Genomic DNA, 27,772 nt, shown 5'->3' with positions numbered 1-27,772 from the left:
GGCCAAATATTTTAATTCTGATTCCCATTCCCATTCCAACATGTCGGTCCATGGCCTCCTCTTGTGCTATGATGAGGCCACCCTCAGGGTGGAGGAGCAAGACCTTATATTTTGTCTGGGTATCCTCAGACCTGATAGCATGAATATTGATTTCTCATCCAGTAAAAGAAATTCTCTCCCCCTTCCCCACTTCTTCTATTCCCCACCCTGGCCTCTTACCTCTTCTCACCTGCTGATCACCTCCCCCGGTACATCTCCTCTTTCCCTTTCTCCTATGGCCCACTTTCCTCTCCTCCTTGAATTAGGGGACATTGCCTCAAGATTCGGGGGAGTAGACGGAGATGAGAAGGAACTGCTTTTCCCAGAGGGTGGTGAATCTGGAATTCTCTGCCCAATGAAGCAGTGAAGGCTACCTCAGTAAATATATTGAAGACAAGGTTAGATAGATTTTTGCATAATTGGGGAATTAAGGGTTATGGGGAAAAGGCAGGTAGGTAGAGATGAGTCCATGGCCAGATCAGCCACGATCTTATTGAACGGCGGAGCAGGCTCGACGGGGCAGAAGGCCGATTCCTGCTCCTGTTTCTTAGCCTCTTATGTTCTATCAGATCCCGTCCTCTCCAGCCCTTTACCTTTCCCACCTTCCTGGCCTCACCGATCAGCGTCTAGCTGTCCTCTTTCCCTCTCCCCTCACCTTTTTATTCTGGTGTTTTCCCCCTGCCTTTCCAGTCCTAAACAAAGGCGTTGGCCTGAAATGTTAATTTATCTCCATTGATGCTGCCAGTCCTGCTGAGTTCCTGCTGTGTTGCTTTGCATTTCCAGCACCTGCAGCATTTCTTGTGTTTATCGTCCAGAAGGTTCTTCTTGCAGAAAGAAGTTTGAGTAAATGTCTTTTACCAAACGTAGAAAGTTGCTTTTTTAAGAGATTGTCAGTTTGTTTCAGCCTCAGCCGAATCTCTTATCATCTGGATTATCGCCAGGGAAACAGAGTTTGAAATAGTGTGCCCTGCAAGTCATTGGAAAGGAATGGTTTACCACAAGGGTCTACTGAGCCTGAGATGTTAACTCAGCTGTGGCAGAAAAGGAAATCTGTTACACTTCAGATATTGTAGAGTGTATTATGAGATTTTAATATCACTTCAATGTGCACATGGTATGATAAGAGGTCATATCTCAGCAGTGGATGTGTTTCACCCAAGGGAAGAACAAAATTACAAGAGACATACATAAGGTAGACAGTCAGAATCTTTTTCCCAGGGTAGGAATGTCAACTATTAGAGGACACGTATTTAAGATGAGGGGGTGGGGGGAGATTTAGAAGAGGAGTGCAGGGCTGTATAAAGAGTGGTAGATGTCTGAAACAGATTGCCAAGTGGTGGGACCAGATACAATAGTGGCATTTAAGAGTCTGTTAGACACATGAATATGCAGGAATGGATAACGAGGTTCATGGACTGCCAGAAGAATTTAATTTGGCATTGTGTTTGGCACAGACACTGTGAGCCGAAAGTCTTGCTCTTGTGCTGAGCTACAGGGAAAGGTTGAATAGGTTAGGACTTTATTCCCTGGATTTTAGGAGAATGAGGGAGGATTTTATAGAAGTACAGATAGGGTGAATGCATGCAGGCCTCTCCCCTGAAGCTGGGTGGGACTTGACCTAATGGGTGAAAGGCGAATCGGGAGTGAGAGAGGAGGTCACTCACTGGTTCGTGAGTGACATTTAAAAAGGAATGTTTGCAGGCGCTTTTCCAGCAGCCCAATTAAATCATGATTCATTAACAAGGGCAAATAAAAATGGGTAGGGACGAGTAGAGGATCCATTGTTGGGATGGGGAGGCTTTGGCTCAACAGTTTTGGTGAGGCACGTACCTGGTAAAGTTGCTTCTTCATTCCTTGTCCGTTGCTACGTAGGCAGAGCAGTGAGAATGGCCCCAGGGGCTGTGTTGTGTCCTTTGCGAGATGTGGGAATTCTGAGAGACCTGCAGCCTCCCGGATAACCACATCTGGACCAGGTGCTCCAAGCTGCATCTCCTCAGTGTTACGGAGCTGGAGCTGCAGCTCAATGACCTTCGGCTCATATGGGAAACTGTGGAGGTGATAGGAGCTGCAGGGAGGTAGTCAGGAGTTACAGGGGGGAGGTACTTGGGTGACTGTCAGGAGGGGGAAAGGAAATGGGTAGGCAGTACAGAGTACTCTTTGGCCATTCCCTCAATAAAGTATACTGTTCTGGATACTGTTGGGGGGTGGGGGTATGACCCAGCGGTGGTGGGGGGGGGGGGCTACAGCGACCAGGTCTCTGGCACTGAGTCTGGTCATGTGGCTCAGAAGGGAAGGGAGGAGAAGTAGAGATGGGATTCTGTGGAAGTGATAGAGACATCCGGTTGCTATGTGGCCTCCTAGGTCCCAGGGTCAGGGACATCTCGGATTGGGTCCAGAACATTCGAAAGGGGGATGTGTGAGCTGCCAGAAGTCCTGACACATATTGGCACCAGTGACATCAGGAAGAAAAGGGAGGAGGTCCTGGAGTTAGGTAGAAAACTGAAAAGCAGGACCTCCAGGGTAGTAACCTCAGGATCGCTGCCTGTGCCTTGTGCCAGGGAAGGTAAGAATAGGATGATTTGGCGGATGAATGAGTGGCTGAGGAAGTGGCACAAGGGGCAGAGTTGCAGATTCCTGGACAATTGGGATCTCTTCTGGGGAAGGTATGACCTGTGCAAAAGGGACGAGATACACCTGAACCCAAAGGTGATCAATATCCTCGTGGGCAGGTTTGCTAGAACTGTTAGGGACAGTTTAAACTAACTTGGCAGGGGAATAGGAACTGAAGTGATAGAGCTGAGAATGGGGCAGTTGGTAAACAAGCGAAGGCAGTGTGTAATGAGACTGTCAGGAAGGACAGGGCTTCGAAGGATATGCCGAGAAGGCAAGTATATGAGGTTGAGTGAGATCTGGGATCAGCCATAATGGAATAGCGGAGCAGACTCAGGCTGAATGGCCTAATTCTGCTCCTATGTCTTATGGTCTTATGGACAGGCAAATAATAAGGCAAAATTTGAGTTAGTGGGATGAGTTGCAGTGTAACGGGACAAAATCAGAAAGGGTGATGAATACAAAATCAAAAAGGACTGAATGTGTCATAATTCAATGCATACTGTATGTGGAATAAGTAGATGATCTTGTAACGCAGTTAGAGATTGGCAGGTATGGTGTTGTGGATATCATTGATTCGTTGCTGAAAGAAGATCGTTGGGAATTTAACATCCAAGGATACACGTTGTATTGAAAAGAATGATAGATAGGCAGAAGGTTGGGTGGGGTTGCTCTGTTCATAAAAAATGAAATCAAGTTCTTGGAAAGAGGAGATATAAGATTAGAAGATGTAGAATCATTGTGGGTAGAGTTAAGGAATTGCAAGCGTAACAGATCTTGATGGTCCAGCTATTCTGGATTGAGTGTTGTGTAATGAACTGATTTGATTAGGGAACTTAAGGTAAAGGAACTCTTAGGAGGAGGCAGTGAAATTAATATGGTATTCATCCTGCAATTTGAGAGGGAGAAGCTAAAGTCAAATGTATCAGTATTACAGTGGAGCAAATGGAATTACAGAGGCATGAGAGAGGAGCTGGCCAAAATTGATTAGAAGGGGACACTAGCAGAGATGACTGCAGAGTAGCAGTGGCTGGAGCTTCTGGGAGCAATTCGGAAGGCGCGGGATAGATACGCCCCAAAGGAGAAGAATTCTAAACACAGGATGATGAAACCATGGCTGACAAAAGAAACCAAAGCCAACATAAAAGCAAAAGAGAGCAAAAATTAGCAGGAAGTTAGAGGATTGGGAAGCTTTTAAAAACCAATAGAAGGCAACTTAAAAAGCCATAAGGAGAGAGAGGATGAAATATGAAGGTAAATTAGCCAGTAGTATTAAAGAAGATTCCAAAAATTTTCATAAGATATATAAAGAGTAAAAGAGAAGCGAGAATACATATTGGACTGCTGGAAAATGACACTGGGGAGGTTTTAATGTGGGACAAGGAAATGGCGGATGAACAATAAATATTTTGCAATAGTCTTCTCTGTGGAAGATACTGGCAGTATGCCGGAGGTTCGAGAGCGTCAGGGAGCAGAAGTATGTGCAGTTGCTGTTATCAGGTAGAAGGCACTTGGGAAGCTGAAAGATCTGAAGGTAGGTAAGGCACCTGGACCAGATGGTCTACACCCTAGGCTTATGAAAGAAGTGGTTGAAGAGACTGTGGAGGCATTAGTAATGATCTTTCAAGAATCAATAGATTCTGGCATGGTTCTAGAGGACTGGAAAAATTCTTCACTCATTCTTCACAAAGGGAGGATGCAGAAGAAAGGAAATGATAGGCTGGTTAGCGTGACCTCAGTGGTTGGAAAAATGTTGGATGAGGTTTCAAGGTACTTGGAGGCACATGATAAAGGCCAAAGACAGCATGGTTTCCTCAAAGGAAAATCTTGCCTGACACATCTTTTGGAATTCTTAGAAGAAACTTTCTACAGGAGCACAACAGAGAGCATCCTGACTGGCTGCATCACTGCCTGGTATGGGAACTGTACTTCACTCAATCGCAGGACTCTGCAAAGAATGGTGCGGACAGCCCAGCACATCTGTAGATATGATCTTCAGACTATTCAAGACATTTACAAAGACAGGTGTGTAAAAAGATATTGAAGGATCATTGGGGACCTGAGTCATCCCAACCACAAACTGTTCCAGCTGCTATCATCTGGGAAATGGTACCGCAGCATAAAAGCCAGGACCAACAGGCTCCAGGACAGCTTCTTCCACCAGGCCATCAGACTGATTAATTCATACTGGCACATTGTATTTCTATGTTGTACATAGACTGTCCTGTTGTACATTCTATTTATTATAAATTGCACATTGCACACTTAGACAGATGTAAAGATTTTTTCTTCTCATGTATATGAAAGATGTAAGTAATAAAGTCAATTCAATTCAAAATAAAAACTGGATAGACAAAGAATCAGTTGATGTGTATTTGGATTTTCGGAAAGCCTTTAACAAGGTGCCATACATGAGGCTGCTTAACAAGAGCCTATGGCATTACCAGCATGGTTAGAGCATTGGCTGATTGGCAGGAGGCAAAGAGTGGGAATAAAGGAAGGCTTTTCTGATTGTCTGCCAGTGACTAATGGTGTTCCACCGGGGTCTGTGTTGGAACTACTTTTTTTTATGTTGTATGTCAGCGATTTGGGTGATGGAATTGACAGCTTTGTTGTCGAGTTTGTGGACAATATGAAGATAGGTGGAGGAGCAGGTAGTGTTGAGGAAACAGGGAGCCTGCAGAAGGACTTGGTCTGATTAGGAGAATTGGTAAAAAAGTGACAGATGGAATACAATGTCAGTAAGCATATGCTCATGCATTTTGGTAGAAGGAATAAAAGCATTCTAAATGGGCAGAAAATTCAAAAATCTGAGGTGCAAAGAGAGTTGGCAGCCCCCATGCAGGATTCCCTAAAAGTTAACTAGCAGCTTGAGTCGGTGATGAGGAAGGCAGATGCAATGTTACCAATCATTTTGAAAGGACTAGTATATAAAAACAAGTCTTTATCAGACATTGGTCAGACCACATGGAGTATTGTGAGCAGTTTTTGGCATTTATCTAAGAAAAGATGCGCTGGTATTGGAGTGGGTCCAGAGGAGGTTCACTAGAATGATTCCAGGAATTAAATGGTTAATGTGTGAAGAGTGTTTGGTGGCTCTGGGCCTGTGCTCACTGGAGTTTAGAGGAATAAGAGGAGATCTCATTGAAACCTATCGAATATTGAAAGAGCTAGACAGAGTGGATGTGGAGAGGATGTTTCCTGTAGTGGGGGAATCTAGGATTGGAGGGCACAGCCTCAGAATAGAGGGAGGTCCACTTAGAATGAATTTCTTGAACCAGACCATGCTGAATTTGTTGCTACAGGTAACTGTGGGGGCCATGTCATTGGGTGTACTTGTTGGAATTCGACAATTTCTTGATTATTCAAGGCATGAGAGGTTATGGGGAGAAGGCAGGAGATTGGGGTTGAGAGGGAAATGGATCAGCCATGATGAAATGGCGGAGAGGTCTCAATGTGCCAAATACTGTAATTCTGCTCGTTTATCCTAAGGTTTAAGAGGAATCTGAGGGGAAACTTCTTCACTCAGAGGGTAGTGTGAGTGAAGTGTGCTGCCAGCAGAAGTGGTGGATGTGGGTTCGATTGTAACATTTCTGGGAAGTTTGATAGGTACATAGATGTGAGGGGTTTGGAGGAATATGGTTTGGGTGCAGGCAGATGGGACTAGGCAGAAGACCAGTTTGGCATGCACTAAATGGGCCAAAGGGCCTGTTTCTGTGGTTTAGTACTCTGACACTATATTCTAATTCTGTTCTATCTTCTATATTCTAAATAATACTCACTTGTCATTTAATGCCTGATGTAAAAAGAAACCCAGAATAAGCTTTCGGATTAAATATGGAACTGAAGAGCTATTGCCTAGTGACTGGATTTATTTTTTCCATTAGGTGACATGCCCGAATCAGTCACGCGCTCCCTGCATACTGAAAATAAAGAGCAATACCTGTTATTGCTGCGATCTTTATAAGTGTGGCAGGTGAGTTTCCCTTGAATTTCTACCTGTCTCCATCTTGAAATAAAGTTTGCTTTAACGTAAGTTACCTGTTCACTGTTGAGCATGTTTTGTTTCCATTCCAAAATTATTATCAGTAAATTGTATTATGGTTATCTCAAATCCTGTTTGCCCACCAGCCTTATGCTCGTTGGCACCCAGTCTCCATCTTAACACTATCATCCTTATCTTCAGATCCTTCCGAGACCTCAGAATCAGCTCTGTTATTACTGACATGAAATTTGATGTTTTGCAGCAGTACTGCAAAATACATAAAAATACTATAAAGTACACTCAGAAATACAGTGGATTCCGGTTAATTGGGACACATTGGGACCAGTACATCTTGGCCCAGTTACGCGGCTGTCCCAATTCACTTAAGTTTCATGGAACTGATTAAAAAGGTATAAAAAAGACAAATTAGCATTTAACTGAATAACAAATTACGTATTTAAATGAAATACAAAACAAACTAGAACACTACCAATATTACTACAGTATGATAAAACTGTGCATTAGTTCGTAATAGTTATCGACAGAGAAATTCATCCATTGTACACTGCCATGTTCTTTTGATTGACTGTAAATAATCAAAATCAGTGCAGACATCTAGAGCAGATAATGGGTTGTCTTCCTACCATGCTTTGGATGATTGCATCCTCCAAATCTTCATTTTCATTCAAGATGATTGTTGATGCCTTCAAATTCTTTGTAGTTCCGAACTTGCTGAATAGTACAATGGTTTCATTTTCACTCCCCGCTGTTTCTGGCATCTCCAGGCCTGAATGTGTGAAACCACAGTGAGCAAAACCATTCTGAATTCTCATACTGATTATTTCTTGCCAACTATCTGTGACAAAAATGACTTTTTTGAACTCAAACACACGTAACTGATGCTATTTAAAAACTGTTTGCTCTAAGCACGTTGTAGTGTCTAATGGCCACACAAGTGCAAGTGCCTGATGCCTTTTGAAACGGTTTAGCAATAGTCTCCTGTCCCAAATAAATGAAAGAAATCCCAGCTATTTTCTCGGTAAGCTTTTGTTTTTAAGAGTTGTCCCAAATAAGCAGCTGCCCCAACTAACTGGAATCCACTGTAAGTACTTAAAAATTAACTGATTAAGTAGTGCAAAAAGAGAGCAAAATAGTGTGGTAGTGTCCATGAGTTGGTTCATTGCTCATTCAGAAATCTGATGGCAGAGGGGAAGAAGCTGTTCCTGAAGTGAGTACGTTGTTTCAGGCTCCCTGCTGGTAGTAATAAGACGAAAAGAGCATATCCTACCCCCAGGCACTGCTCTGCTTTCTGTCCCACACCCCTCCCAGGGCACTCTACCCTCACCATTCCCAACATCCTTTGCTCCTGCCAGATTTACAAACTTGATTTCTGCTCCACATTGACAAGTACTGTACTGTGCAAAAGGCTTCGGCACCCTGGGTGTATATATATGTGCCTAAGACGTTTCCACAGTCCTGTACCTGCGTCCCTCTGTTCTACAACTCTCCCCACAGCCCTTCTGTGTAAGTCCTGCTCTGGTTTGTCTTACCGGAATGCAACGCCTTACATTTTTGTCAAATTAACCTCCATCTGCCATTCCTTAGCAGTTGATGAAGATTCCATCATAATCTTAGATGACCTTCCTCACTGTCCACTATACTATCTTTTCTTTTACTGAAGATGACCCTCACCCCACTCTCCTGTCCTATCCCTAAAGTCACAGTGCTATGGAGTTCCAGTGAGAGGCTCATGCCCCCACAGGATGAATCGACTTCTCCATCAGTTGAGATGTTCCGCCCTAGGATCTGAACGCTCTGCCTGCTGACATTGAGCATTCCTGGATAGGCTGCATGAGAAGCCCGGGCTGCCGGTCTAGTGCAACGCACACGGAACGCTGGGGGGACTCAGCAGGTTGCAGGCAGCATCTGTGGAAATGAATAAACAGTCGATGCCTGGGGCCAAGACCCCACATCGGGACTGGTGAGGAAGGGGAGGGGAAACAGAATGAGCTGGCAGGTGATAAGTGAAGTCAGGTGACGGAGAAAAGTAAGTGGGTGGGGAGATGATGTGAGAAGCTGGGAGATGATAGATGGAAAAGGTAAAGGGCTCCAGAAGAAGGAATCTGACAGTAAAGGAGAGTGATGTATAGTACACTGTGGAGGGAAAAGATTCTGACCATCTACCCTGTCTCTCAGAAATGTACTTACGCTTGCTGGCCGTCTCTCAACCTCCGACAGAGTAAACAATTCAGGTTTACCTAATCTCTCCTTTTAGCCGATACACTCCAAAGCCCTCCCACCCCCATCATTTCCAGTCCCGATGGAGGGTCTCAGCCCAAAACATTGGCTTTACCCCCCTCAATAAACACTGTCTAACCTGCTGAATTCCTCCTGCATTCCGTGGGTGTGTTTCTGGAGTTCCAACATCTGCAGAATCTCTTGTATTTATCAGTCTGGTGCAAACAGCTGGGAGCAGGAAATACTGGGAGGTGTTTCTTAGACAGGGACAAGCCCCAAAAAGCCCCCAAGGAGCTAAGCTGCTGGATTGGGGCTGAGTGGGAACTTGGGAACAAACGGGCTCACTAGGGAAAAGGCAATTCTGAATTGAGCGTTATGTAATGAACCAGATTTGAATAGGGAGCTTAAGGTAAAGGAACCTTTAGGAGGCAGTGATCATGACAGAATTCACCCTGCAGTTTGAGAGGGAGAAGATAAAGTAAGATGAATCAGTATTACATTGGAGTAAAGGAGATTACAGAGGAATGCGAGAGGAGCTGTCCAAAGTTGATTGGAAGGCAACACTATCAGCGATGATGGCGGAATAGCAGTGACAGGAGTTTCTGGGGCCAAATTGGAAAATACAGGACAGATACATCCCAAAAAAGAAGCATTCTAAAAGGAGGATGATGCAACTGTGACTGACAAGGGAAGTCAAAGACAGCATAAAATCAAGAGTGTGCGGGTAATATAACAAAAAATACTGGGAAATTAGCGGATTTGGAGGCTTTTAAAATCCAACAGAAGACAACCAAAAGATCCAAAAGGAGAGAAAAGATGAAAAATGAAGATAAACTAGGCAATAATATAAAAGAAGACACCGAAAAGTTTTTGTCGAATATATAAGAGTAAAAGAGTGGTTACAGTGGATATTGGACTGCTGGAAAATGTAGCTGGAGAGGTAGGAATGGGGGACAATGAAATGGCAGGTGAATTTAATAAATATTTTGCATGAGTCTTCACGGTGGAAGACACTAACAGTATGCCAGAAATTGGAGGGTGTCAGGGGCAAGAGTGAGTGTAGTTGTTATTACTAAGTAGAAGTTCTTGTGAAGAAGAAAGGACTGAAGAAAAGTAGCATACATCATCAGGGAGAAGGTACAGGAGCCTCAGGACCCACACCACCAGGTTCAGGAATAGTTATTACCCCTCAACCATCAGATTCTTAAATCAGTGGGGATAACTTCACTCAGCCTATCACTGAAATGTTCCCACAATCTATGGACTCACTTTCAAGGACTCTTCATCTCATGTTGTCAATATTTATTGGTTATTTATTATTATTAATATTATTATTTATTTTTCTTTCTTTTAATATCTGCACAGTTTTTTTGTCTTTTGCACACTGGTTGTCTGCCCTGCTGGTATGGTCTTTCACTGATTCTATTATAGTTATTAGATTTATTGAGTATGCCTGCAAGAAAATGTATCTGAGGGTTATATGTGGTGACATATATATACTTTGATAATAAATTTACTTTGAACTTTGAATTTTGGAACTGTGAAGTCACCTGGGCTAGATGGAATACATCTCAGAGTTCTGAAAGAGGTGGCTGAAGGGATTGTGGAGACATTTCTTTTTTTATTAGTTTTTTAAATACATTTTCTACATAACTACAGATTTAAAAAACCCCAGATCAAAATGAAGGACATTGATACAGTGCAAAAATAAGCATACAATAACAATCTGATACAGAGAAAAATAATTGAAAAAGCACCCAAATTGAAGACAAGTAAAATTAGTGTCCTCCCCAAGCCCCACAACACAAAACAAAAAAAAGGAAACTCCAGACCACCCACAACACAATATAGAGAATATAAATCAGGCCAACAAACCCCGAAACTGTGAATACACTTAGCAACAGAAGATATTAATGCCTACTACCAAAAGAAAAAGGAGCTGAAAGCAAGGGACCGAAAAAATAACCTTAGTTAGGAGGAAGGTTATAAAAGTACTCGATAAAAGGTCCCCAGACCTTATGGAACTTTAAGTCCGAATTAAGAATTGAATAATGAATTTTTTCAAGGTCCAAGCAGGCCATAATATCATTAAGCCATTGAGCATGCGTGAGCGGGGCAACATCTCTCCATCTAAGAAGGATTAAACGTCTAGCCAGGAGAGAGGCAAATGATAATATTCAACACTTAGACGAACTCAGACGTAGATCTGTCTCACCCCAGAAACCGAACAGAGCAATTAAAGGGTTTGGTTCTAGGTGGTGATTCAGAATATACAATAACGAAAGACATCTTTCCAAAATTTCTCCAAGCTAAGACAAAACCAGTACATATGAATGAGAGAGGCCTCGCCCCTTTTGCATTTATCACAAAGCGGACTGATGTTAGGATAAAATCGTGATCATTTAGATTTAGACATATGGGCTCTATGAACAATCTTAAACTGTAAGAGGCAATGGCGAGCACAAAGAGAGGTTGAACTAACCGATTTGAGAATCAAGTCCCAAGTCTCATCAGATAAGGAGGTATTTAAATTCTGCTCCCATGCCATTTTAATTTTATCCACAGGGGCACGTCGTAAGGCTGCTAATTTATCTTGAATACTTGATATTAAACCTTTACCTAGTGGATTAATGGAAAGAAAAAAGTCCATAACATTTTTCTCAGGCATTTCAGGGAAGTTAGGAATTAAAGGAACAATAAAGTGTCTAATTTGGAGATATCTAAAAAAATGAGCATTGGGCAGATTGAATTTAGCAGAGAGCTGTTGGAAAGAAGCGAAGCGATTATCAATAAAAAGATCTTCAAAATGTCTAATGCCCTTCCTATACCAATCATGGAATGCTGAGTCATACGTAGTGGGTAGAAAAAGGTGATTATGTACGACAGGGCTGGAAACGGAAAAACCATGGAAACCATAAAATTTCCTAAACTGAGCCCAAATACGCAAAGTGTGTCTAACAAGAGGATTAACTATGAATCTGGACAAACTACTAGGGAGTACATAGCCAAGAAGTGCAGAGATAGATAGTTCTTTAGTGGAGCTCAACTCCATTGCCACCCAATTAGAGCACTCGGGTTGGCCATGGAAAAAAGACCAAAAGGTAGCACAACGTATATTGGCTGCCCAGTAATATCAACGAAAGTTAGGTAAAGCCATGCCACCCTCTTTTTTAGGTTTTTGGAGATAGACTTTATTAATTCTAGAGCGCTTATTCTTCCACAGATATGACAAAATAATAGAGTCTAAGGAATCAAAAAAAGATTTAGGAATAAAAATTAGGATTGATTAAATAAGTATAAAAGTTTAGGGAGAACATACATTTTAACAACATTAATATGACCTACCAAAGACATAGATAGAGGTGACCATTGTACCAGACTCTGTTTTATAGTATATGCAAGATTGGCAAAATTTTCACGAAAGAGATCTTTAAACTTCCTTGTGACTGTAATCCCAAGATAGGTAAATTGATTATGGACTACTTTAAAAGGGAGATCTCAAAATGTTAATTCTTGTGCTTCTTTATTAATTGGGAAAAGTTCACTCTTATGTAAATTAAGTTTATAGCCAGAGAACTGGCTAAACTGGTCAAAAAGTGAAAACATTGGAGGTAAGGATGTAGACGGATTTGAAAGAAAAGGTAATAAGTCATCAGCATAAAGAGAAACTTTATGCTCAACACCCCCTCTCCAAATCCCGGTCAATTCAGGACAATTTCGAAATGCTATCACCAAAGGTTCTATAGCCAAATCAAAGAGAAAGGGACTTAAAGGACATCCCTGACGGGTGCTACGTTTGAGGTTAAGTAACTGGGATTTCTGAAAATTAGTTAAAACAGAGGCAGTAGGACACAAATACAGCAATTTGATCCAAGAGATAAAACTTTGACCAAAGTCAATTTTTTCTAAAACTGCAAAAAGGTAGTTCCATTCTATACGATCAAATGCTTTCTCCGCATTGAGGGAAATAACACATTCAGGAATCTCAGTTGGAGGTGAATATAAAATATTGAATAGACGCCGAATGTTAAAAAAAGGGAGACGGTTTTTAATAAAACTAGTTTGGTCATCAGAGATAATAGAGGGAATAATAGTTTCTAATCTATAAGCCAAAACTTTAGCCAAGATTTTAACATCAACATTAAGCAAAGGGATCGGCCTATACAAGGAACACTCTGTTGGGTCTTTACCCTTTTTTAATAAAAGAATAATAGATGCCTCATTAAAAGAGGGTGGCAATTTGCCGCAATTAAACGAGTCAGATAATACTGAGAATAACCGAGGAGAAAGAAGTGAGGAGATGATTTATAAAATTCTACGGGGATCCCATCAGGTCCAGGAGATTTCCCTGAGGACAATGCAGAAATTGCAAAAGATATTTCTTCTGATGATATAGGCGCATTAAGTTTGGCTTTAAAATCAGATGAAAGGAAAGGAATATTCAGATTATTTAAAAATTGATCAACAGAGATATTGTCATTCAAAGATTCAGAGGAATAAAGTCGAGAATAGAAATTTTTGAATGCGTCATTAATTTCTAAATGATCCGATGTAAAGTCTCCGTTCTCCTTCTGGATCTTTGTAATATGTTGTTTGGCTTTGGAACGCCTCAGCTGATTGGCTAGAAATTTACCAGATTTGTCACCATGAATGTAAAAGCGACTCTTACTTTCGAGAAGTTGGCGTTCAACAGGTTGAGTAGACAAAAGATTAAAATTAGCTTGAAGTTCTACACGCTTCTTGTATAGTTCAGGATTCTTAGCTTGAGCATACAGTTGATCCAATTGTTTAATCTGATTAATGAGGTCTAATCGATCTGCACAGGACTTTCTATTAAGATTTGCTGTATAGGAGATTATTTGACCCCTCAGATATGCTTTCATGGCATCCCAGACAATCTGGGATGACACTTCAGGTGATGTATTGGTGTTAAAATAAAAGGTTATCTGATCCTTAATAAATTTTAGAAAATCATCATCCGATAATAAAGTCGAATCAAACCGCCAGTGTTTATTCCTCTGGGGGAGACCAGGAAAGTTTAAAGAGAGAGTAATTGGGGCATGGTCAGAAATCAGTATACTCTGATAATCACAAGAATAGACAAATGGAATGAGTTGGTTATTGAGTAAGAAGTAGTCAATTCTAGTAAAGGTATGGTGAACATGTGAAAAAAAAGAATAATCTCTCTCAGTAGGATGAAGAAAACGCCATATATCAGAGATACCATAATTAGAGAGAAATGATTGGATAGCTAAGGCAGATTTAGTAGGTGGTCTAGTAACAGAGGACGATCGATTCAAATTAGGATCTAACCAACAATTGAAGTCACCACCCAGTATAAGAGAGTATGAGTTTAAGTCTGGTAGTGAGGGAAAAAAACGTTCAAAAAAATTAACATCATCAAAATTGGGGGCATACAGGTTTGCTAGTACAACTTTAGTATTATATAGTTTACCAGAAACAATAATAAAACAGCCATTTGTATCAGATATCTTATTATGGAGTTCAAAAGGAATATTTGAGTTAATAAGGATGGAGACCCCCCCCCCCCCCCAGCTTTAGCGGCAAAGGATGAATGAAAATGCTGACCCTACCACTTTGACAAAAGCCGGGAGTTATCAGAACAACGAATATGAGTTTCTTGAAGGAAAGCAATGTCAGCTTTGAGTTGTTTAATATGTGAGAAGACCTTCCTTCTTTTAACAGGATGATTCAATCCCTTTACATTCCTGCTCACAAATTTAAGTGTACTAGCCATTATCAATTATTAATGCATAAAAGGCAGCAGGCATACAAAAAGTCAAGCAATACAATATCAGTCTGGGAGCAGAAATGTAAACATAGATTCGTAGAATCAAAACATAAACATGTCCTGAGTAACAAAGAAAAGCAATAGAAACAGTGAGTGATGTTAAAACTGGAAAACCCACCCCACTCTCGCAACCCATAACTAGACGGCTACCAAAAAAAGCAGCTAGCTCTACCAAAAAAATTAACCCAAATATGACGTCCAGATCTGTGTCATTAACAACAGTTCCGTATAAATAATATAGCAAATGGTAGCTAGTTTATGCACTGGAAAACATAATTACAAATAGGAACAACTTCTGCAGCAGTATAAAACTTAATACAAAGAAAATCAAAGGAAAACCAAAACTAACCTACCCGCGAAAAATTATAGAAGATTAAAAGGAGAGAAAAAAAAGGAGGGAGAAAAGGGGGAAATTCTAGGTTCGAGGAGAGTACTTATCAACCATTTACAGAAAAAAAAAGGCAGCAAAACTTACACTGTAAACCAACCAACAGGGAGGCCTTCAATAAAAAACTCCAAACCTCCAAAGCAAGTTGGAGTCAATTGTAGATCTCTGTAGATAAAGTTATACAAGAATAAAATAGAATACGTAAGTACAATCTAAACGTCCACAGGGAAGCATTAAGCACAGAATATCCATTTAGAAAAAATGCACCAAGTCCAGGGAGAGATTGTCTACATCCCTTAGAGTTTCAATAGATAGTGTCTGAGTTATTCAAGTAAAGTCTGAGTCCGAAAAAAAATATTTCTACTACGAGAGGTACTTATCCACCATTTTAGAAGGTCCGACCGGGTTCCGAAGAAGACTGGATAGCCAGAAGACTTCCAACAAATGCCTCAGCCTCCTTCACTGACTTAAACCACTTATATTCTCCATTAGCGAGCGTAATTCGGAGGTCGGCAGGATTGCGAAGTGAAGGTCTAAGTCCACGATCGAAAAGCACCTTCATCACACCTTTAAACTCAGCACGCATCTTCAAAACCTGGGGGGCATAATCATCCACAAAACAAATGTTTGAATTTCGAAAAGCAAAAGTACCTCTGCGGCGCACCTCCATAATCAAACGGTTTTCCACCTGGTATTGATGAAAGTACAAAATTACCAGTCGTGGGCGTGAGCCCAACATTGCACGAGGAACATAGACCCTGTGTGCCCTTTCAAGCTCAGGTGGAGTCGGAAAAAATTCTTTCCCAAAAATCTCACAAAGAAAATCGGAAAAAAACTTTACGAGGGAACCCTGTTCGGTGGCCTCTGGCAAACCAAGAATTCATAAATTGCAACGTCTGCTCCGGTTTTCAAGATCCACCATTTTGGAAAAGAGTTTACTGTTCTTCTCCTCTAGGCTGGAACAGAGGGTCGCGAGGTATTCGACGCGGCGTTTTAAATCATCAGAGGTCGAGTCGATGCGAGATAAATGTACGGCATGTTCGTCCACTCTAGCGCTGATCCCATCCCATTTGGCATCCAGCTGGTTGAAAGAAGTTCTAAATTCCTTTCAAATATCTTCCCGGTGTTGTTCCAGAGCAGCAATAATCTCAGTCAGCGGAGCCATAACTTCCTTTTTCCCGGATTTAGAGCTTCTGATAGACATTATAAGATAGATGTGTTCGCAGGCAAGCAAAAGAGACCTAATAAAATTCCTGACTAAGGTTTAAGAATGTAGACATATAGTGCAAAGATAGGGAAAATAACGGAGCAAAAGTATCTAAGCAATCGCCATCTCTGGAGGCATTTCTAATGATCTTTCAAGAATCATTAGTTTCCGGAATGTTTCTAGATGTCTGAAAAATTACAAATGTCACTCCACTCTTTAAAAAAGGAGGGAGAAAGAAGAAAGGGAATTATAGGCTAGTCAGCCAGACATTAGTAGTTGGGAAGACATTAGAGTTTGTTATTAAGGATAAGATTTCTGGGTCCTTGGAGGCACATGATGAAGTAGGCCAAAGTCAGCTTGTTTCCTTAGGGGGAAATCTTGCCTGACAATTCTGTTGCAATTTTTTGAGGAAAATTTTTTGGGCAAAGTAGAGAAAGGAGAGACAGTGGATGTTGTTTACGTGGATTATCAGAAGGCCTTTGACAAGGTGCTGCATATGAAGCTGCTTAACAAGATAAGAGCCCGTTGTATCACAGGAAATATACTAGCATTGGTAGAAGCTTGGCTAAATGGTGGGAGGTAGAGTGGGAATGAAAGGGCTCATTCTGTTAGATTACCGGTGACTAGTGGTGTTCCACAGGGTCAGTACTGCGACCACTTTGGTTTGTACTATATGCCAACAATATGAATGACGGAATCGATGGCTTTTTTTTGCCAGGCTTGCAGACAAAATGAGGGCAGGTGGAGGGGCTGATAGTGTTGAGGAAGCAGAGAGTCTGCAGAAGGATGGTCAAAGACATGATAAATGAAATGTAGTGTAGGGAAGTGTATGGTCATGCACTTTGGTAGAAGGAATAAAGGCATAGAGTATTTTCTAAATGGGGAGAAAATTCAAAAATTGGAAGTGCAAAGGACTTAGGAGTTGAATTGAATTGAATGATCTTTATTGTCATTATACATAGGTACAATGAAGCTCTGTTTGGCCTCCTCTCAGGCAATTAAATAAAGCAGTAGATAAAAACAAGACAGTAATTAAAAACAGTATTAGATAGATAAGTAGCAGAAAATAAGTTGCAGCATCACCAGAATGTCACAGTAATGCACAAAGTGCCGTTAGTGCAAGTATTTGAGTCCTTGTTGCGGTCACAGTTTCAGTCACTGTTCTGTGGGAGTGGTGTGATGGAGGCCACAGCTCTGGGGTAGAAGCTGCTCCTCAGTCTATTTGTTCTGGCTTTTAGTGTCCTGAACCTTTTGCTGGACGACAGCGGGTCAAACAGGGAGTGGCCGGGGTGTGTAGTGTCTCTGGTTATGCTGATTGCTTTCCTCTCGAGTCTGCTGGAATAGATGGTGTCCAGTCCTGGGAGCTCCATCCTGACAATTCGCTGGGCCGCCTTCACCACGCGATGTAGGTCTTGTTGCTCAGTGGCTGTGCAACTGGCACTGGCGTTGTTCGTCAGGATGGTTTCAATTGTGCTTCTGTAGAAGTTAAGCAACAGCTTTTGTGGGAGTTTGGCCTGTTTCAGCTTTCTGAGGAAGAACAGTCTTTGTTATGACTTTTTTACAAGCAGCGAGGTGTTGGTGGTCCATGTCAGCTATTTTGACAACATAACTCCAAGGAACTTTAGGTTTTCCATACTTTCCACTACCTCTCCATGTATATGGAGGGGGGTGTGTACTCTGTCCTTTGATCTCCTGAAGTCAAAGATCATCTCTTTGGTCTTAGAAGTGTTAAGGACCAGGTCATTGTCTTTACACCACTTCGTCAGATGATCCACCTCGAGCCTGTAGGCTGTTTCATCCTCGTCTGAGATCAGGCCAACCACTGTGGTATTGTCTGCAAATTTAGTTATGGAGTTGGAGGTGTAGATGGGGGTGCAGTCATGTGCAGGAATCCCAAAGGTAACTTGCAAGTTGAATCAGTGGTAAGGAAGGCAAATGTAATGTTAGCACTCATTTTGAGAGGATTAGAATATAAGAGTAAGGATATAATGGTGAGATTTTATAAGGCAATGCTCAGACAGCAGTTAGGATGTGGTGAGCAGTTTCAAGCCCCTTAGCTAAGAAAAGATGTGCTGGCATTGGAGAGGTTCCATAGGAAGTTCACAAGAATGATTCTGGGAATGAAAGGGTTAACATGAGGTGCTCTGGGCTTGTACTCGCTGGAGTTAATGAGAATGATGGGGGAACTCATTAAAACCTATTGAATCTTGAAAGGCCTAGATAGAGTGGATGTTTCTTATAGTGGGTGAGTTTACAACCAGAGGGCACAGCCTAAGAATAGGAGGAATTCCCCTTTAGAACAGAAATGAGAAGGAATTTCTTTAGCCAGAGGGTGGTGAATCTGTGGAATTCATTGTCAAGGACAGCTCGACTTCGCCTCCAGAATTGGATATATTTAAAGCAGAGGTGGATAGGTTCTTGATTAGCCAGGGTGTCAAAGGTTACAGGGAGAAGGCAGATGAATGAGGTTGAGAAGGAATGGTGAAGCAGATGCGGTCGGCCAAATGGCCCAATTCTGCTCCTATGTCTTTTGGTTTTATAGTCTTATCCCACCTATACTGATTATGATATTGGAAACTCTCATCTTCTTACATAGAGTTAAATTTTAAAAATAACACTTCCAAAGGACCTTGTGTTGATTGAACTGGACAATGGATAGTTTTAAAAGAAATTAAAAATCTATGCTACAAGTTATGGTGAAGTAAACAGTAACAATTCCTACCACCAGAGAGTTTTTAAATCATATTTTATGTTGAAGCATCGGACACATGGGCTCCCCTGGATTTTTGCTAATTCCACTTGAACTTTGCAGCTTCTCATTGTAATTCCTCCCTCTGCCTTGCCCTTCCCAGGCAGTACAGTTTTTCCAGCCACCTTATCTCCTAGCAATCAATTGTAGAATATGTGTTGTGTGTTCATGTCAAGTGGCTTGGTTGTTGTAATTCACTGGATTACACTTTTTATTGTGCTGATTTTTCATGATTTGAAATACAGAAAATGAAAACTTTCCATTTCCTTGAATAGTTTGGCAAAAGAATACTGATGCACGCAATTTCCTTGGAGAAAGAGCCAAATAGGAGGCAGACTGGAATGCTCAAACAAAAGGCCAACACACTTCAAAGTTCAAAGTAAATTTATTATCAAAGTACGTATGTGTCACCATCTACTACCCTGAGATTCATTTTCTTGTGGGCATTCACAGTAGAACAAAGAAATACAATAGAGTCAATAAAATACTGGCTGACAAACAACCAACGTGCAAAGAAGACAAACTGCAAATAAAAAATAAAGGATGGATGGAAAGATAATAATTTTAATAATAATAACACTGAGAACATGATTTTTGGAGTTCTTGAAAGTTAGCCTGTAGATTGTGGAATTAGTTCAGTACTGTGGTGAGTGAAGTTATCCACACTGGTTCAGGGGCATGATGGTTGTATGATAATAAATATTCCTGAACCTGGTGATGTGGGACCTCAGGCTCCTGTACCTCCTTCCCGAATGAGGGCAGCAAGAAGGGAACATGGCCTGGATGGTGGGGGGTCCCTGGATGATGGATACTGCTTTGTTGTGGCAGTGCTCTTGCTAGATGTGCTCAGGAAAGACAAATGGTGCATAATACAAAACAAATAGTGACGATAATAATTAATAAATAAATAATATTGAGATCATGAATTGTAGAGTCTTTGAAAGTGAGCCTGTGGGTTGTTGAATCAGCTCAGCGTTGAGGTGAGTGAAGTTATCCTTGCTGGTTCAGCAGCTTGATGGTTGAAGGTAATGACTGTTCCTGCGCCTGGTTCAGTTGGGGTTTGAGGGATAATGATTCTGTGATTTATAAATCTCTGTGGAAAATGAAAGTAGGAATTCAATTAATGTGAAATTGTTCTAATCCCCAGAAACGCTATAAATAAATGCAGTAGTATGTATGTCAAGGAATGCCAAGTGGTTTAATTATGTTAACAACAAACAGCAGTCAAAACTGCAAATGTAAGATTGTTAACATTTTATATTGGTTAACCATTTGATCAATGAAATTCATGCATTTTATTTTAACACAAGTAGATTATTGAACATTCAGCTACTGCGCTATCAAATTTGCTTCATCTGCTTATTTTCCTAAATACATTTTCTTAAAAATTCCAGTTCTAATTAATGTTTCAGTGCAATGGCTCATTCAGAGCAAATAATCAAAACCAATGTCAGTTCCATCATGGGTACTGTCCTCTATAGTATCCAGGCCATCTTCTGGGACTGGTGCCTCAAAAAGGCAGCATCCATCATTAAGAACCCCCATCACCCAGGACATACCCTCTCCTCATTGCTACCATCAAGAAGGCGGATAAGAGGGGAGGGGGGGGGAGCTAAAATTTTTTTTATTTTTTAAAATAAAAAAAAAGAAGGAGGTACAGAAGCCTGAAGACACACATTCAGTTATTCAGGAACTGCTTATTTCCCTCTGTCATGCCAAGCCAGCTGCCTGCAGTTAATGGGGAGGTTGAACATCATGCTGTGTTGAGGGCGGAACGTTATCCCTGGGATTGTCCCTCATTTGAAACAGAGGTCTACTTGCGGCTTGAGGGCTGAAAGTAAAAATCCACAAGACCATCAGATAAAGGAGCAGAATTAGGCCTATTGAGTCTGCTCTGCCATTTCAACATGGCTGATCCATTTTCCCTCTCAGCCCCAATATCTTGCTTTCTCTCCGTAACCCTTCAATTCCTGACTAATCAAAAACCTATTAACCTCTGCCTTAAGTATTCCCAATGACTTGGGCTCCACGGCTGCCTATGGCAATTAATTCTACAGATTTACCACTACCTGGCTAAAGCAATTCCTCCTCATCTTCATTCTAAATGGACATCCCTCTATTTTGAGGCTGTGTCCTCTGGTCTTAGACCCTCCCACCACAGGAAACATCCTCTTCACATCCACTCTATCAGCATTTAATAGGCTTCAATGAGATCCCCCCATAGTCTTAAGAATTCCAGTAAGTAGAGACCTAAAACCATTAAACACCCCTCAGATGATAAGCCTTTCAATCCCAGAATCATTTTCACATCCTTTCTTAGATTAAGGAGCCCAAAGCTGCTCACAGTACTCTAAGTGAGGCCTCACCAATGCCTTATAACATTACATCGTTGCTTTGATATTCCAGTCCCCTCAAAATGAATGCTAACGCTGCATTTGCCTTCCTCACCACCAGCTCAACCTGCAAATTAACCTTCAGGGAATCCTGCACAAGGATTTCAAAGTCCTTTTGCACCTCAATTTTTTGGAGTTTTTCTCCTTTTAGAAAATAGCCTCCTGTTTTGTTTCTCATACCAAAATACTTGACCATATACACCCTGACGCCATATTCCATCTGCCACTTCTTTGCCCATTCTCCTGATGTACAAAACTCCAAAGTCTTACTAATTTTTTTTCCTATTCCTTCGTTGCAGTCGAGACACTCTGGGTGGCTATTATGAATACAATGATGTGGGAAGTTGCCAAGAAGTTATTCACCTGTATCACCTGCTATGGTCATCGACAATCCTCAATATCGTGGGGTTGTTCCTTGGAATCATCACCGCAGCCATCCTTGGTTCCTTCAAAGACATGGTATTAAACTTTCTCTGTTTTACTAAAGCAAATTTGAGGTGGTTGTCCGTTGTATCTGATGATAATAGGAAACCTGTGCGGGAGAGTTTTTGAAGTGGAAAAGCCATTGCATTGGGGCAGTTCCACTTTCTGGACCTCAGAGGTCCACGTCCAGTCGTACGAGTAGTCGTCACATCTGGGGTCTTCTTTGGTTGACCATGTGATGACCATGTGGTGCCTTGTCATGGCCTTCACTCTCCATTGGAGAGTGTTGCAGGCCATTGGATCTCATCCTCCCAGTCCGCTGGAGCTGACTTCACGTGCTGGGGCAGGCAGGTCCCTATCTCACTGGTATATGAGACCTGCCAGCTACCCTCACCTGGTCTAGCCCGCCTTTGTACTGGGCTGTGGACGCTGTCACATGCAAACAGCTAGTTGGAGCCACAGGTGAGAGCTGAGTGTCCGCTGGGGACCAAAGGTGAGTGAGCTGCCCCAGAATGGATTTGACAGGCCCCTTCACCAGAGGTGCTGTCCCTTCCTGGACACAGAGGCAAATTGTATTTGGATAATCTCACATGCCTCTTCTTCACGTGATGTAGGGATAAGAGAAGCTTTGCCTTCTTCCTTTTTGCTGAAGAGGTAAGAGAAATACAAGTTTCAATCTATGCGAGACACCCGAGGGAATGGTGGAGCCCAAGTTCCTGTACAATGCTGACAGAGCATTACACTATCAGAGGAGTTACCTTTCAGACGATATGTTATAGCAATACCCTAAGATCCCATAACAGTATTTCAAAATAAAAAGGACCAGGGAATTCTCCCAAGTGTTCTGACAAATGTGTATTCCTCAACCAGCATCATTTACAGAGAATATCTGAGTGCTATCAAGTCCCACTTTACGGGAACTTGCTGTTGCACAACTGGTTGCCCAGTTCCTTTTTAACTCATTGGTTGCTAGTTGCTTTGGTGTGTCCTTAAGTTGTGAAAGGCATTGTTTGAATGCAGCATTGTTCTATTAAGCACAAGAGATTCTGCCGATGCTGGAAATCTTGAGCAAAACACACAAAATGCTGGGGGAACTCAGTAAGTCGGGCAGCATCTATTGAAGAGAATCCTATGGAGGGATTCCTGCACAAGGAGACCTGAGTACCTTTCCACTTCCTAATTTTGACTTTGCTCCCCATTTAGAGAACAGTTTACATGTTTATTCCTTCTAACAAAGTGCATGACCATACACTGCCCTACATTGCAATCTACCTGTCATTTATCAACCCATTCCACAAATCTGTCCTTCTGCAGATTCCCAGCTTCCTCAATACTACTTGCCCCTCCACCTATGTTTGTATCTTCCACAGTCTTGGCCACAAAGCCATCAATTCCATCATCCAGATCATTGACATATAATGTGAATGTTCACAACACCGACTCCTTCATTACACTGCTAGTTACCAGAAAAGGATCCCTTTATTCCCACTCTCTACCTCCTGCCGATCAGCCAATCTTCTATCCATGCTCATATCTTTCCTGTAATACCATGGACTTGTATCTTGTTTAGCAGCCTCATATGTGACACTTTGTCAAAGGTCTTTTGAAAATTTTAAGTAAACAATATCCATTAATATCCCCCTCACCCACATTCCCATGAGTTCACTCCAGATTCTATCACTCACAACAATCTGGATTATTTATTCTGGACAATTTGGTACATGGAGCTTAGAAAAATAGAGGGCTATGGGTAACCTGAGGTAATTTCTGAAGTAAGGACATGTTCAGCATGGCGTTGTGGGCCGAAGGGCCTGTATTGTGCTGTAGGTTTTCTATTTACTGACCAACCCAGATATTTTTCGGAGGTGGGAGGGAAATGGCGCACCTGAAGGAAGTCCACCCAGTGACCTGGAGAACGTGTGAGCTTCACGGACTGTGCCGGAGGTGAGGATTGGACAATTGGACATGGGTGGCTGTAGCTATGAAGCCCCAGCTGTAAGTTTGTTGAGAAAACTCCTATGGGTGACCGAGAGGAGACCTACTGACACTTTAACCAGCATTTACTCTGTGAGGAAACAAAACCCACATTGAATTTGCATTGTGTATATTCCAGAGCTGCCCAAATCAACCATTCTCCCCTCCCTGTCAATACTAGAGGAGCCCTTCAATCTGTGATCAAGCGAGTTTTGTTAGTTAGGGGTACTGCTGAAGTACAGATAGTCCATGATCTTATTGAAGGAGCAGCAACTGAAGGGAGAGAATGGCCTGTCCTTTTCTCCTGTGCAGATGCAGGGCGATGCACTGAGTTACTGCAAAGCTGTTGTCACTGATATTGCCACATCAGTGCCTCCCTGACACACCATGGACTTGATCCCTCATAGAGCCTTAACAGTCAGAGAAACTCTTACCTCCACAGATGCAACAAAAAGAACCTATTCCTTCATTCTCAGCTCTGTATGGGTTAGTTTGATGGCAGCAATGAATAGGCGTGTTTAGGAATTACCTTCGGCCAGGGGTTCCTAACCTTTTTTATGCCAAGGACCGATACCGTTAAGCAAGGGATCCATGGACCTGGGGTTGGAAACTCCTGCTGGGAGCACAATTTAAAATAATTTAGTCATGGATAGAAGTCTGACCTGCCATTCCATCACGACCAATTTATTACCCCTTTCAACCCCGTTCTCCCGCCATCTCCCCATAACCTTTGACACTTTGACTAATCAAGAAAATACCAACCTGTAAAGCCACCTGTGGCAATTAATTCCATAGATTCACTACACTCTGGCTAAAGAAAATCTTCCTCATCTGTGTTCTAAATGGACTTGTCTCCATTATGAGGCTGTGCCCACTGGTCCTGGACTCCCCGCTATAGGAAACATCCTCTCTATCTCAGTAGGTTTTCCTGAGGTCCCTTCATTCTTCTAAACTCCAGTGAGTACAGGCCCAGAGCCATCAAATGTTCCTCGTGTGCTAACCTTTTCATACCTGGAATCATTCTTGTGAACCTCCTCTGTGCCCTGGCCAAAGGCAGCACATCTTTTCTCAGATACAGGGCCCAAAACTGCTCACAATACCGGTACTCCAAGGGTGGTCTGACCAATGCCTTATAAAGCCTCAGCATTACGTCCTTGCTCTTTCTCGTGGTGGAGGGAGTACATTCGGATTGGAGGGTCGTGACTAGTGGTGTCCCACAAGGATCAGTTCTGGGACCTCTACTTTTCGTGATTTTTATTAACAACCTGGAAGTGGGGTAGAAGGGTGGGTTGGCAAGTTTGCAGACGACACAAAGGTTGGTGGTGTTGTGGATAGTGTAGAGGATTGTCTAAGATTGCAGAGAGACATTGATGGGATGCAGAAGTGGGCTGAGAAGTGGCAGATGGAGTTCAACCCGGAGAAGTGTGAGGTGGTACACTTTGAAAGGACAAACTCCAAGGCAGAGTACAAAGTAAATGGCAGGATACTTGGAAGTGTGGAGGAGCAGAGGGATCTGGGGGTACATGTCCACAGATCCCTGAAAGTTGCCTCACAGGTAGATAGGGTAGTTAAGAAAGCTTATGGGGTGTTAGCTTTCATAAGTCGAGGGATAGAGTTTAAGAGTCGCGGGGTAATGATGCAGCTCTATAAAACTCTGGTTGGGCCACACTTGGAGTACTGTGTCCAGTTCTGGTCGCCTCAGTATAGGAAGGATGTGGAAGCATTGGAAAGGGTACAGAGGAGATTTACCAGGATACTGCCTGGTTTAGAGAGTATGCATTATGATCAGAGATTAAGGGAGCTAGCGCTTTACTCTCTGGAGAGAAGGAGGATGAGAGGAGACATGATAGAGGTATACAAGATATTAAGAGGAATAGACAGAGTGGACAGCCAGTGCCTCTTCCCCAGGGCACCACTGCTCAGTACAAGAGGCATGGTTTTAAGGTAAGGGGTGGAAAGTTCAAGGGGGATATTAGAGGAAGGTTTTTTACTCAGAGAGTGATTGGTGCGTGGAATGCACTGCCTGAGTCAGTGGTGGAGGCAGATATGCTAGTGAAATTTAAGAGACTACCAGAAAGGTATATGGAGAAATTTAAGGTGGAGGGTTATATGGGAGGCAGGGTTTAAGGGTCGGCACAATATTGTGGGCCGAAGGGCCTGTAATGTGCTGTATTGTTCTATGTTCTATATTCTAGTCCTCCCAAAATGAATGCTAACATTGCATTTGCCTTCCTTACCACCAACTCAACCTACAGGGTAACCTTTCAAGAATCCTGCAGAATAACTCCCAAGTCCCTTTACACATCAGATTTTTAAATTTTCTACCCATTTCGAACATAGTCTACGCTTTATTTCTTCTACCAAAGTGGATGACCATACACTTCCCGATACTGTATTCCATCTGTAACTTCTTTGCCCATTCTCCCAATCTGCCTCAATCCTCTGCTGAATCCCTGCTTCCTCACCAATACCTGCCCCTTCATTAACTTCATATTGTTGGCAAACTTGGCCACAATTCCATCATCCAAAAGAAGCAATTCCTGCCACTTGATGCTGGCAGCCAACCAGAAAAGGCTGCCTTTATTCCCACTCTTTGCCTTCAATCAATCAACCAATTGATCTATGCTAAAATCTTTCCTGTAATCCCACGGGCTCTTAACTTGTTAAACAGCCTCATGTGTGGCACCTCATCAAAGGCCTTCTGAAAATCCAAGGAAACAACATCCCCTGACAATCCTTTGTCTATCCTGCTTATTATGGCCTCAAAGAATTCCAACAGGTTTGTCTGACATGCTTTTCGCTTAAGGAAATCATTCTGACTTGGCTTATTTTATCATGTACCTCCAAGTATCCCAAAACCTCATCCTTACTCATCAACTCCAACATCTTCCCAACTTCTGAGGTCATGCTTACTAGCCTAAAATTTCCTTTCTTTTGCCTCCTTCCCTTCTTGAAGAGTGGAGTGAGATTTGCAATTTTTTGAATCTTGAAAGATCATTATTAATGCTCCCACAATCTCTTCAGTTTCTTCTTTCAGAACCCTGGGGTATACTCCATCTGTTCCAGGTGCCTTACCTACCTTCAGACATTTTAGCTTCCCAAGACCTTCAAAGGTTTCAAAGGTACAGTTTAATGTCAGAGAAATGTATACAATATACTTTTTTCTCGCAACCATCCACGATAACAGAGGAGTGCCCCCAAAGAATGAATGAGTTAAATGTTAGAACCCAAAAGCCCCACCCCCAGTTCACCCCTCCCATGCGTAAGCGGCAGCAAGCAACAATCCCCCTCCCCCCACCAGCAGAAAAAAGCAACAGCCCCCACCGCCGAGCACTGAAGTGTGCAGCAAATCATCAGCAAAGACATAGACTTGCAGTACCCCAATGACTACTTGTTCACCCGGTATTTGACATACCACAGGCTCTCCCTCTCTCTCTAATAAGGGAGAAAGAGGTGTCTCTGTTTCACAGCGAGAAGGGAGACAGAACAAACAACTCGCTGATTTACGATGTTAAAAGTCTGTTGTGTCACTTTTTCTGAGCTCTGTGCCCAAAGAGCTCGGGTCTCTGGACACACACAGCCTGCAGCCAGCTTGCAGCTTTTGATCTTCCATCTCCCATGACACACCGGATTCCTGCAGAGACACCAACCTTCGGTCCGCCTGTCTCCAGAGCCATGAGATCCTGGACTGGTGAAGACCAGCAAAGCTCTTAGGCCACGCACTTGGCATATCGAACAACGGCCAGTCGTGAAACCCCGAGAGCGGGTCCCATTCCCGCAAAGAACGTGTAACTCCGGGTCAGAGTCTTCAAAAGAACCCTGAAAGGGAAAAACAGGGATATTTAAGATGGAAATAGAGCTGTTTCCGAAGATGCGAGCAAAGGAGTCGCCATTAGGTGCCATGGTCTCTTCCTAAGCTCCTTCCCTTCTTGAAGAGTGGAGTGACATTTGCAT

The 27,772-nt window shown here is 42.3% G+C and overlaps 1 protein-coding gene and 2 long non-coding RNA genes across 4 annotated transcripts in view; 1 reads left to right on the top strand and 2 right to left on the bottom strand.

The window, feature by feature from the left end:
* Positions 1 to 27,772, top strand: part of tmem255a (transmembrane protein 255A) — a 106,485-nt gene that overhangs the window by 65,310 nt on the left and 13,403 nt on the right. For both annotated transcript variants that reach the window (XM_059976785.1, XM_059976786.1), the window contains exons 6-7: positions 6,537 to 6,625; positions 21,721 to 21,880. In XM_059976785.1, the coding sequence (XP_059832768.1) occupies positions 6,537 to 6,625; positions 21,721 to 21,880 (249 nt within the window). The remainder of the gene's footprint in view (positions 1 to 6,536; positions 6,626 to 21,720; positions 21,881 to 27,772) is intronic.
* Positions 19,395 to 21,889, bottom strand: LOC132397952 (uncharacterized). Its single transcript, XR_009513492.1, has 2 exons — positions 21,785 to 21,889; positions 19,395 to 20,121 (listed from the first exon to the last, which is right to left on the bottom strand). It is a non-coding gene; the product is annotated as an uncharacterized LOC132397952 (long non-coding RNA).
* LOC132397951 (uncharacterized) overlaps positions 21,892 to 27,772 on the bottom strand; it is a 103,265-nt gene continuing 97,384 nt past the window's right edge. The window contains exon 3 of the long non-coding RNA XR_009513491.1: positions 21,892 to 27,637. This is a non-coding gene — a long non-coding RNA (uncharacterized LOC132397951). The remainder of the gene's footprint in view (positions 27,638 to 27,772) is intronic.

The sequence above is a fragment of the Hypanus sabinus genome, chromosome 8 (assembly GCF_030144855.1).
Source record: "Hypanus sabinus isolate sHypSab1 chromosome 8, sHypSab1.hap1, whole genome shotgun sequence".
NCBI classification, from domain to species: Eukaryota; Metazoa; Chordata; class Chondrichthyes; order Myliobatiformes; family Dasyatidae; genus Hypanus; species Hypanus sabinus.
This window is presented reverse-complemented; position numbering and strand designations above follow the sequence as displayed.